This window comes from Nycticebus coucang, chromosome 7, assembly GCF_027406575.1.
Source record: "Nycticebus coucang isolate mNycCou1 chromosome 7, mNycCou1.pri, whole genome shotgun sequence".
NCBI classification, from domain to species: Eukaryota; Metazoa; Chordata; class Mammalia; order Primates; family Lorisidae; genus Nycticebus; species Nycticebus coucang.
Window position 1 is genome coordinate 92,999,405 of NC_069786.1, and position 12,683 is coordinate 93,012,087.

Genomic DNA, 12,683 nt, shown 5'->3' on the forward strand with positions numbered 1-12,683 from the left:
AAGTAGAAGACATTTTCACTATTTTTCCAGTACTTTTAGAGGAAAAGATGCTTTAAACTGAAAATACAATCTGGTTCCAAGACAAGGTGCCCAAGTCCAGTCCCCTTCCACACACAGCCTCCATCCAGCCTTTCCCTTCACCTCTTTTCCCTTGCAGTGTCTGTGAAAGCAACACAAACCACTCCTAGCTCTTGGAATACACCAAGCCATTTTCACACCTCACTGCCTTCTACATAATATCTTCTCTACCTAAAATTCCTTCACCCACATTGTTCACCTGGCAGACTCCTCCTTGTCCTTCAAAATGAAACACAAACATCACTTCCTCTTTGCACACTTCCCTGATTTTCACCTTTCCCCCAAGTTCCCTGGGAGAAAATCAATCATGCCTTTCTCTGGCCTCTGTGGCTCAGCACAGCAGTCACTACGCCTTACTGTAATTCACCAGTTTGTACACCCTCTTCCCCTTCTACATTATAACTTCCTTCTGAATTTTATTCATGCAGAGAGCCTAAGGGCCTAGTCTTGTGTATAATACATGGTAGGTAAATAAAGCTTAGAAAAAGTATTTTTAATGGTTTATTTTTTTCTCTGCTGCCATAATCATAAGATGTATTCTGATGATTTGGGTTTTTTCCCTCATGTAACTGATACCAATAAAGAAGTTCACAGAGGAAAACTAAAAATTAGTTTTTGGAAGACTAGTTACAGTAGTTATACTTATCTTAAACAAATAGGTATTTTACCTTACACAATAATGTTCTATGAATTCATTTAACATGGGTTGGTTTTCCTAAAAATCTCCAGATTAGTTAACAAATGAGTTTCCAGATAAGATAATGTTACCATAGCCTTCGCAAGTAATATTAAGATCAAGTTTCAAATTTGAAGGTCTCTTAGCACTCATGAAAATACTGTGCAAATCTACTTTGAAAACGCACTTTTGTATTGATTACACAAATTGAAACATCTAAAGTTAAATAATGTCTACTTGACCTGTACAAAAGAAATGCAAACACATTTTAATACTGCCTCAACTCAGACAATTGGGGTGGCACATTTGTGGGTGAAAAAAGTAATAATACTAACAATCACATCACAAAATGACACTTAAAGATGAGTAGAAATAAGTTTTGCATAACCTTTTGGATAATTTATGACATTCTTTTAATCCATTGCTTCAGCCGAGTAGCCATTGATTCCATTTAACATCTTCTTCCCAAAATTAAAATGTAATCAATATCATATAAATACCTTGTATTTACTTCCTGATGATCTCTGAACATTTTAGCTATAAGTTTCCCACAAATAACATCTGCTCGTTTCACCAATGCTCTGATTAATTCCTCACAGCGCATTTCAAACATTCCTAAACGAACAGTCTGCAATGGATTAAAAGTTTAATAAACACACACAAAATATGAATAAAATTTCTCACAATTTTCCCATTATCGTGTGCACATGTGATCTAACATGACTAAATTTTTTAAAACAAAATGCAAGGTGGGTTCTCTGAATACTCATTTGTATTTCACAAATCTTCTGGGTAAATATCCTTAAAGAGTTTGTTATCTTGTAACCAACTCTATTTCAGGACAATAATGGATATAAAAACTTTGGAGAATTGAATTACCATATTGCTAAATTGATAATGTAGATTTTAAATGTTATATTTGCTCTGTACGAAAAGAAATACATGTTTATGGTGGAAATTTTGGAAAATGTAAACAAGGACAAAAGAAGAAAATTTTAAATTACTGGTAGCCTACTAAACACAAGAAACCATGTATCTGTGTAATTATCACATTTTCCATAGGATTTATAAACACAAAGTTTAAAAAAAAGTTAGGTTCTTGGAATTGGGGGTAGAGGGGCAAATTATATAATATACTTAAAAATTAAGAGTTATAATTCTAGAGTTTGAGCTACATGACCATAAGAACTGTGTCTGTTGTGTGTAGCTCCTTATACCCAGGACTTACTACAATGCTTGGGACATGTCATAGGCTCGATATATATTTTTCTTGCTGTTAGTAGTGGTCTAATGCCTCATCATAAGTTCTAAAAATATACACTAATGAAACTGGCAAAAGATCATTCAGTATAGATGACAGTTGTTACAAAAGGGGAGTCATTTACCTTTCTAGAGGTATACTGTATTTCCTCCATTAGTTTTCGGTATTTGCGAATTTCATCTATTATTTTCTCATAACTATTATTTTCTGCAAGGAAGTTATCAACATCTTGCTCAGCTTTTCTGGTAACTAAAAAGTTATACTTATCATAAAGTTTGAGATGTTCCATAGGCGCCACACTCTCTTTCATAATCTCTTCCTTAATCTTTTGTTTGTGAGCATCTACAATTTCATTCAGAATTATGGGTTTCAAGGTTGTTGGTTTAGACTTACTTTCCTAAACAAAGAGACAAAAACAATATTAGTTACTTGAAATACCTTAAAGTATCCATATCATTTATCTTTGAAAGATACCAATCTGACAATACTTTCTTTTTTATTCACAAGATTGTTCTGATTTTCTAATCTGTAATCTATAGAAAGACATTCAGCATAATTAGAGCAGTACTTTAAAATTCAGATTTCATATAATTTTTTTGTTTTCTTTAAGGCTACCTATTTGTGTTTTATTTTTCTGTATGGATGAAAGAACACACTTGAAAATATATACAAAACAAGGTAGAATATAAAAATAGTAAAATGTATATTTTTAATTTTTATTTTGTTTTGATATAAATTTTATGTATTTATAGGGTATAATGTGATGTTTTGATACATGTTTACATTGTGTAATGATCAAATCAGGGTAATTATTAATAGTAAATCCATCATCTCAAACATTTATTATTTATGGTTAAAAAGCATTTAAAATCCTCTCTTCTATCTATTTTGAAATATATAATGCATTACCATTAACTAAAGAGATCTACTGTGCAATAGAACACCTGAACTCATTCCTCTCATCTAAGTGTAACTTTGAACTCATTGACCAACCTCTCCCCAGGTCCCCTGTCCCCCAGCCTCTGGTAACTATACTCTCTACTCTTAAGAGATCAACTTTTTGGAATTCAACACAAGAATGAGGTTATGCAGTATATGTCTTTCTCTGGATTATTTCACTAAACATAAAGACCTCCTGTTACATTCCTGTTGCCGCAACTGACAGGATTTTATCCTTTTTTAAAAGGCTGAATAATGTTCTGTTGTGTATATATGCTACATTTTCTTGGTCTATTTCAGCCATTTGTGGACTCTTAGGTTGATTCCATATTTTGGCTATTAAGAATAGTGCTACAATAAACATATTAAGTACAGATGTCTCTTCAACACACTGATTGCATTTGTGCGTGTGCGTGTGCGTGTGCGTGTGTATGTGTCTCTAGTAGGGGGACTACTAGATCATATGGCTAATACCAGTTTTACTGTTTTTGAGGATCTTCCAGCCTGTTTTCTATATTGGATTTCCTAATTTAAATTCTCAAGAACAGCGTGTACGCATTCCCTTTCTTCACATCCTCACCAATGCCTGTTATCTTTTGTCTTTTTGATAATAGCTTTTCTAACTGGAATAAGGTGATAGCTCATTGTGGTTTTCATTTGCATATTCCTGGTGACTAGTGATGTTAGCATTTTTTCCATATACCTATTGGCTGTTCATACATCTTTTTTTAGAATTTTAAATAGGATCATTTGTGGTTTTGCTACTGAGTTGTTTGAGCTCCTTACATATTCTGGATATTAATAACCTCTTATCAAATGCACAGTTTGCAAATATTTTCTCCCATTCTGTAGGTTGTCTCTTCCCTCTATTGTTTCCTTTGCTGTGCAGAAGCTTTTTAGTTTGTATATTTCTATTTGTCAATTTTCGCTTTTGTTGACCAGGCTTTTGAGGTTTCGTAAAAAAAAAAAAAAAAAAAAAATCCTCATCTGGACTAATGCCATGAGGTGTTTCCCCTATATTTTCTTCTAGCAGTTTCAAAGTTTCAAGTCTTAAATTTAAGTCTTTCATACATGTTGAGTTGATTTTTGTATATGGTGAGAGATAAGGGTCTAGTTTCATTCTTCTGTATGTGGCTATCCAATTTTCCTAGCACTATTACTAAAGAGACTATCCTTTCCCCACTATGTGCTCTTGGCATGTTTGTCAAAAAACAGTTGGCTGTAGTTATGTAGATCTATTTCTAGGTCTCTACTCTGTTCCATTTGTCTATGTGTTTATTTTTATCCCAGTACCCACTGTTTTGATTTCTATAGCTTTATATTATATACTGAAGTCAAGTACTGTAATGCCTTCAGCTTTGTTTTTTCACTCAAAAATGCTATGGTTATTAAGGGTCTTGGTGGTTCCATATGAATTCTAAAGATTGTTTTTTCCCTATTTCTGTGCAGAATGTCATTGATTTTCTTTCTTTTTTTTTGATCATTGGTTTTCTTTAATGGGGATTTTATTACGTCTGTAGATCAATTTGGGTAGTATGAACTTTTTTTTTAAATAGAATCTCACTCGCAATCTCTCAATCTAGCTCACAGCAACCTTAAACTCTATGCTTGAGTAATCATCTTGCCTCAGCCTCCCAAGTAGCTGGGACTACAGGTATGTACCACAACTTCTCACTAGTTTTTTATTTTTTGTTTTGTTTAGTAGAGACAGGGTCTCACTCTTGTTCAGGCTGGTCTAATCTCCTGAGCTCAAGCAATCTACCTACCTTGGCCTCCCAGAGTGCTAGGATTACAGGTGTGAGCCACCATGCCTGGCCTAGATAATATTAATATTTTAACAATATGAATTCTTCCATTCATGAACATGGGGAAACCCTCATTTTATTTGTTCAATCATACATGTTACTTGTATGAGGTAGTATTCACACTGTCCATTATTAAATGAAAAGAGGGCAGCCCCTTGAGCTTGACTGGGCAAGTGGTGTCCAGTGCTTTAGCAGCTCTGTCTGATATTTGGGCATACACTACCTACAGAGCTGCAGCCCTCAGTGCTCATTAGCTAGCTGGATGGTGTACAGCACACAAGCATCTCTCCTGAAATCTGGGCCAGTACTGTCAGCTGGGTAGCCTCGTAAGTGATTTGGTGGGTGGAGCCAGCACTGGCAGCATGACTTTGATTGGAACTCGGGGCCAGTACTGCCTACTGACTCTTATCTCCCTGGAAACACCATCTGGGGCTGCAGATTCACCACTTCTCTGCCTCTAGTGCAGCAGTGGCACTGCAACAGTGAGGAAGGAGTGGATTCATCAGGGCCAACCTATCAATTCAACTAAAAAAGTATAATTAACATATTAAAAAAGAAATAAAGAGGAAGAAACTGAAAATACTCATGAAGAGGAATCAGTTGAAGAACTCCAGCAACGCGAAAAATCAGAACAGATCAATGCCTCCTGTTAGCCTTCCATAAAAAAAAAATGTGTATCTTAATTCACTTTCTGTTTCTATGAAAGGTTGAAATGAAGAATAGCTATAATGAATTCCACTGCTGCAGATGCTGTCAAAGATCATTGAGACTATGTTCAATTACCTTATTCAAGATACTCTATCTATCACTGTTTCCAAACTTGACTGATTGTCAAAATCATCTAGGGATATTTTACTAGCACTGACATTTGAGTACCGACTTTGTTGTGAATCTGCATCTCTCTGGGCAAGAGATAGTGGGTAGTGGTGATTCCTAGAATTTGGAGGGGGATGACTTTTTTTATTTCAACATATTTAGTGGATATAGGTATTTTTTTTCATAAAGTCAGGGCTTAGTGTCCCTGTCACCAGAATAGTGTCTATTGTACTTGATAGGTGCTTTTGTATCCCTCACTCCCAACCTCTCCTCTTCCTAGTTTCTAAAACCCATTATGCCACTTTATGACCACATATACCCACCAGTTAGCTCCCACTTATAAGTGAAAACATGTGGAATTTGTATTCTTATAATATCACCAGGTGATGCTGATACATAGGATTCAGAACCATTACCCCATGTTTATGCCCCAGTAGCAAAAACCAAAACAAACAAACAAAAAACCACGTAAGATAAATCAAATTTCATACAATTTAACTGAGCAAAAAATGATTTAAGTATCAGACAGCTCCCAAACTAAAATAGGTTTAGTGATGCTGTCATGTGGTCATAGAAGATTTATGGGCAGAAAAATAAAAATGACCTGCAGAAACCAGAATTGGGTACAGAAATAGCTAGATTGGTTATAGGTCAGTGTTTCCCCTATTTGAACATAGTTTACACAGTTGGCTTTCTGTGAGTGGTTGAAGTAAGGCAGCTTTGATTGGCTAAAACTTGGCTATTTGTTATAAGAGTGGGTTAGATAGCAGTTAGGTTATAGTTTCCTTTGTACAGTGCAACCTTCAGACCAACCTTGAAGTATATATGGAGACTTCTTTAAGCTAAACTTAACACCAGAAAAGATACCACTCTCTTTCTGAGAAGACTAAATTCACTGTTTCAATTATAATTAAAATTTGTCATATTTTTCTCTTTATTTTAGAAACCAGAAAGCTTAGATCTATATTTTAGAACCATAAAGTCATAGCATCTGTACTCATTTGGATGATTATAATAATTACTTTTCTCTACTTAGAACTTTATCTAATAATTCTTATCTCATTAACTTGTCATATTTGTCTATTTCATAAGTGTCCTCCAATCATTCTTGATTAAAGGCAGACTATGAATAGAAAAGAATGCAAGCGATAAATTGGAATTACGTAAAAGACAAAGTAAATAAGATTATTTCTTGAGAGACTTCACTTCATGGCAATATGAGGAATAGACATTTCAAAAACAACTACCTACTTTTATACACATGAATATGCTGGGAAATTTACTAAATTTATCTCTTATAATGTATAGCTAAGGAAGTAAAAATAGGGAAAGTGTAAGCAGCCAAAATAAGAGAATGAGTGAACTGAGAGAGGTGATTGTGTGCAGGACCGAGCAGCTGCCTTTGGAGATGCTGCTCAGTCCTGGAGGTTTAAGCTAGTCTCCAGTAAGGTGGTGTTTGGAGTTGGAGAGCATGGCGGCTGCCAGGGAATAAAAGCTCAAACCTGAACAACACAGGAAATCATAACTGACATCTCACATAATTTCAAGAAAGCCAAAATGTGACACAACCTCAAAGTGAGGCTTCTGAGGAGACAAAACGTTAGAATATTAAAAGATGACAAAATTTTTGAATAAAGGGAGAAAAGTAAGGGATATGTCCTGGTTTTGCTTTGTTTCTCAATGGGGAAAAAAAGATAGTTGCCTAAAAATTGTAACCACAAGCTTATTCTAATATGGTATTTTCAACACCGCCAATGTTGTCCATGAAATCAATAAGCAAGAATTTAGCTTTAAAATGGTCCTTGGAATCAGAAGCATCCGTCAAGAAAATATACAAATTCCAAAGAAACTACTTAAACCAAAGCCTCAAAGACATTTCTGCATGAAGTTCTTGCAGGTATAAGCGTAATATAAAGGAAAAGTTCCCAGAGAAATAAGCCAACAGGACCAAAAATCAGCAAACAGCAGAATCAGATCATCACAGACCAGGCATTAGAATTATTGGATATAGAATATTTAAAATATTGTATGTGCTTAAAGAAAAGTTCAAGCTTCTTCAGAATATATGACTAAGTATAAAAGAGTATAAAAAATGGCCAGGCCTATTTGAAAAATAACTTAATGGAGTTTCTAGAAAGCAAAAATAAAATAACAAAAACGAGAAGCTCAATTTTCATCGATAATGTCTTCAACATGGATAATTTCACAATTATAATGTTAAGTGAAATAAGCAAATCGGAGATTACTTATAAAATGAATTGTTTGGGAGGGTAATTGGTAGGACCACACCTACGGTGCATCTTACAAGGGTACATGTGAAATTTACTAAATGTAGAATATAAAAGTCTCAACACAATAACTAAGAAAATGCCACCAAGGCTTATGTTAACCAGGTTGATGAAAATATTTCAATTGTATATAAAACCAGCACATTGCACCCCATGATTGCATAATGTATACAGCTAAGATTTAATAAAAAAAATAAAATAAAACGAATTGACTTATACAAAGACATGGAAAACTAAATAAAAGCTATTTAGGGATATTCAGACATGCAGTAACTGTATTTTTAAAAGTCATGAGTAATACTCTAAAGTTCAGGAAACTGATTCTTTTGCTAGAAAGTGGAAGGACAGTGATGTGAATGGGAAGGAGTCCTGGGAGAGAGATTAAAGGTTCTGATAACATTCTATTCCTTAAGATCAGCTGCGAGCTTCTTTGTTTATTGCAGCACTATTCACAACACCCAGCAAAGACATGGAATCAACCTAAGCATCCATCAACAGATGATTGGATAAAGAATATGTGGTGTATATACACAATAGAATTATACTCAGCCATAAAAAAGAGTAATCATGTCTTTTGCAGCGAAATAGATAAAACTGGAGATCATTATTTTCAGTGAAACAAAGCAGATACAAAAAGACAAATATATGTACATATGGACATAGAGAGTGAACTTATAGAGACTCAGTAAGGTAAGGATTGAGAGGGGAGTGGATGATGAGAAACTTCATAATGTGTTCAATGTATATTATTTGGGTGACAGATATCTTAAAGCCCTGACTTTACCACTACGCAATCTATGCATTTAATAAAACTGTGTTTGTAACCCATAAATTATACATTTAAAAAAGCATGGGCTGTAACTACACTGGTGTTAACTTTTCTATTTAAACCTTTATGCACCAGTCTCCTGTACTTTTTTTTGTATTTATGAAATATTAGTAAACTATTTTAAAAATAAAAAAGAATAAGAAAGCTACTGATTGGACTTATAAAACTTGACTTAAAATTTAGAGAACTTTCAGACATGCTCGTTTCATGTAATAGACAGCAATAACTACTGCTGAAATGTCATAGATAGGATCTGTGAGTTGAAAATACAAAGACAGGAGTTCAGTATTTATGGGAACAGTGTATGAGGAGAGTAATCAGTTGGAGGACAGTTTTACAGAGCTGGAAAAGTATGACGGTTGTCTACCGCAGAGGATGAATGCTACAGAAAATGTTATGAGAGCCACAACAAACTCATGGACTGCCTCAGATCCAATCATGACTTCAACTCCTTCCCCTCAGAAAGTTTTCAGCTAAGGCAAATTGAAGACTAGACTAGGAAAGTAGATACCTCTATCTTAAGAGAAGGTAATGGGGAAATGGCATTTTTTATAGCAAAACTTTCTTGTAAGCCAATGTTATCAGGTCATTCATATTCCATGAAGCAGAGGATACCAGTCTACACCCTTCAGAAGGTACTTGAAGCAAATATCATTATGCAAATTCAAGCAATCAGATTATCCTTCTTACTTACCCACTTGGAATACAATTTTGTCTCAACTCTTGGCACAAAACTGACAGCTTTAATCATGACATCATAAACATTTAGAAGGATTTCTATATAGTCATTAAAGTCAGGTTCAAACTTAATAGTGTCATTTTCAAGAATCAGCCTCATGATGAAACCTGGATGTTCGAAAGCTCTGACAGAATCCTATAAAAAATAAAAAATTTACTTACATGAACATATATGTAATTTCATATATAGAAATAGATATGAATTGTGATAGACCAAGGAGTGCACCAATCCCAATTGGAATATACATGGGAACAGAGGATCTCTGCTAAAAAGAGCGAGAGTGATTCCAAGGTAGATTTGTTTGCATTCAGTATCCATTGGACCTACAGGTTAATTATGGGATCAAGGTTCCTCCAAAATAAGGATATGTATAGCAATGGAATTCTAGAATCATGCAAGAGCCCAAAGGGAGATTCCAATTCAAAGGCCCTGCTTACACTGTAATAAGACTTCCTTCCAGAAACAGAAAAGCCTCCTAGTTGTACTTTCTCCAGCCTTCATGACCCAAATTCTACAATTATGTGAATTATCCCTTATTTTCACTAATTCTCACCTAATGTAATAATCATATATTCTAAGTGTGTGGGTTAACACGAGTCTTTTTAACAAATAAGTATATCAGGTATAAAGATGTATTTTCTGCTTTCTCACTGGTAAAGATATTTTATCATTTTCCTCTCTAAAAGAACTGAAAATAAATAAATCAGTAAATGCATACTTATGTAACTGAATTATACTTACTTGGGGTTGTACAATTAAGTCTGTGAAATCCTGCATGGAGACTAAACAAAGGTCCTGTAGCTGTAAAGTCATAAGTATAGCAGCACAGTTGAAAAAAGATTCCAATTTGGCACTGTTGTCACCAGTTGGCAATTGCTTTTTTTTATTACCTTGGTAATAAATATTCTGAACTTCTGGAAACCACCTTGAAAGAACAAAAGACTTTTAAAAGTCAATACTTTCAGTGAATTACTCCATTTTCATTAAGTCTGAACAGTAATTTCTGGACATCCAAAGGCCTTCATAAAGAGGTATATTGCTAAATGACATTATCTGTTCTCTGAAATGTAAGTGTTGAGAATATTTCACTTCTGGGAAAAGACATTTTTTAATCTTAGCTGATAGAAAATGACTCAGCAATGTGATGCTGTGAAAAGACATAAATCTAACTCCTAGAACTATGATTCCTGCACTCTTTGAAGAAATATGGGAACCAACTTTATTGGATATTATGAGATACTCCTCCCCAGTCTCCTAAATGTTCTCCAGGGAAATGTGTTCATTACTTTTAAGTTAAAACATGAATAACTGATTAAGCCAAGGAAAAGCTTATATTATGTCCAACCCATTTTGTATTTCATGCTATTCTATTTCACAGTGACTTGAAAACATGACACAAATCAACAAAATCTTGTGTTTTATTTTTCCACTTTCCTTAATGTGATTCCCTAAAAGTATGCCGGATCTAAAACAAATGTTCAAATATGTATGTGTCCTTGTAACAAAAGAATACAAAAGAATAATAGTGAAATTTTATATATAAGTACATCATGATGTTAAGCGAAGTTTTGTAAAAAAAAGAGTAATAGTAAAATTTTATACATCGGTACATCACGATATTAAGTGAAGTCTTCAACTTAGAAAACCGCTATCCAAAACTACAGAATTAAACAATATTAGTATCTTCTTTCAGAAGAGATAACTGATTTTTTAAATAAGGCATCAATATAATTTCAGGAGTTGCTTGAATATTCCAAGAGAGAAAAATCTAAATTTTAAATATATTTACTCAGCACTTCAACAAAATGTGTGCTGAGTTTACTACATACTGAGAATAGTGTCATTAAAGGCATTAAAAAATGGCATCATCCTTACTCTCATAAAGCAGAAAAAATCTGAATTTAAAGGACAGAGATGTAATTCTCCATTTAAGTAATGGAGAAGGGTTTCATAAAGAAGATGGCAATTTCACCAAAGAACAGATAGAAAAGAGAACAAGAAAGGCCTTGACAGAGGAATCTGAAGTGAGAAAGAAGGATTATAAAGAAAAATAAGTGGAGTAAGTAGGGCTAATATAGCTGATCATTTTGCTACCTAAAATAGAGATAATGGAAATAATATATTAGAAAATAAGAAGAATGAATGGGGGAAATCCTGTCCAGACAAGAGATAAAATAAATTTAGGTCTGTAGAAATGGAAAAAGGATAAATAAAATGCATTTAAAAAATTATCCATTTGCCCATTATCTCAAAAATATTTATATAATTCTCTACTATGTATAAAACATTTAGGGTACGAAAGATTTCTTAAAGAGCTTAGACTAATAAAAGAAAAAAGGTGCATACACATTTTATAAAAGGAAGGGATTATAAGAGAATAAAGAACTGGAAGCATTCAGAAGGAAGAGATAACTTCTGATTAGCTAACAATAAAGATTTAATAGAAGAAGGTCATTTAGGCTGAGTACTGAAGGACAGACAAAATTGTTCTCCAGTAACAAGCTACATCAAGCATTATAGTGTAAATTATAATATTTTCCAATGTGTGCAAGAGGTCCTTATTCCATTTTAATCTCACTATGATCTGATTTAGTCAATACAGTTAAATATGCAAAGATGACAATGCTAAGAGTCATACAGTTTAAGAGGGAAATAACTAAACAACTTTCAACTTTTCTGGCTCTTCTATCTCACAGATGGAAACAAACATGGAATAACTAGTTACTTTAAAAATTAGTAATTGGTTAAAAGGGAGGATAGACTTAGTACATAGACAGATTTTTAACATTGGTTAGGTATGGTTACAGCCTAGTAACAGAAGTTACATTCTGTTTTATTTAACATGACTATTTCTATAGGTATGACCCAAGATGAAAGTCAGAACTTTCAGAACTGAGGGTCCATATTGCAGAAATCTTAAAAGGCCATTAAGAAATATGGACTTGTTTTATTAACAAAAAGATGCACTGAATTGGAGGAGTTTCGTCCAACAGTGCCCTGTAAGCTAAGCTTGAAAAAAAGAAAATACCAGAGAAAAAGTGACAGACATATAGCAGTTATTCAGATCTTGCAATAGCCTACATGGAAGGATATGAGGGTCTTGTGAGAGTACTAGCAGTGTGAATTTAGAGGAAGAGGTTCTTCTAAGAGAAGATAAAAAATAGTTGGTGGTCATAAAATAAGTCTCAATAAATGTAAAAGGACTGAAATCATGCAAAATTCGAAATCAATAACAGAAGGGCACTTGGAAGT

At 33.9% G+C, this 12,683-nt stretch overlaps 1 protein-coding gene across 1 annotated transcript in view; it reads right to left on the minus strand.

Annotated features, from left to right (window-relative positions):
• DNAH7 (dynein axonemal heavy chain 7) overlaps window positions 1-12,683 on the minus strand; it is a 324,659-nt gene that overhangs the window by 246,384 nt on the left and 65,592 nt on the right. The window contains exons 11-14 of the mRNA XM_053597477.1: window positions 10,173-10,356; window positions 9,387-9,566; window positions 2,140-2,412; window positions 1,255-1,382 (exon numbers count right to left, since the gene is read on the minus strand). Coding sequence (XP_053453452.1) covers window positions 1,255-1,382; window positions 2,140-2,412; window positions 9,387-9,566; window positions 10,173-10,356 — 765 coding nt within the window. The remainder of the gene's footprint in view (window positions 1-1,254; window positions 1,383-2,139; window positions 2,413-9,386; window positions 9,567-10,172; window positions 10,357-12,683) is intronic.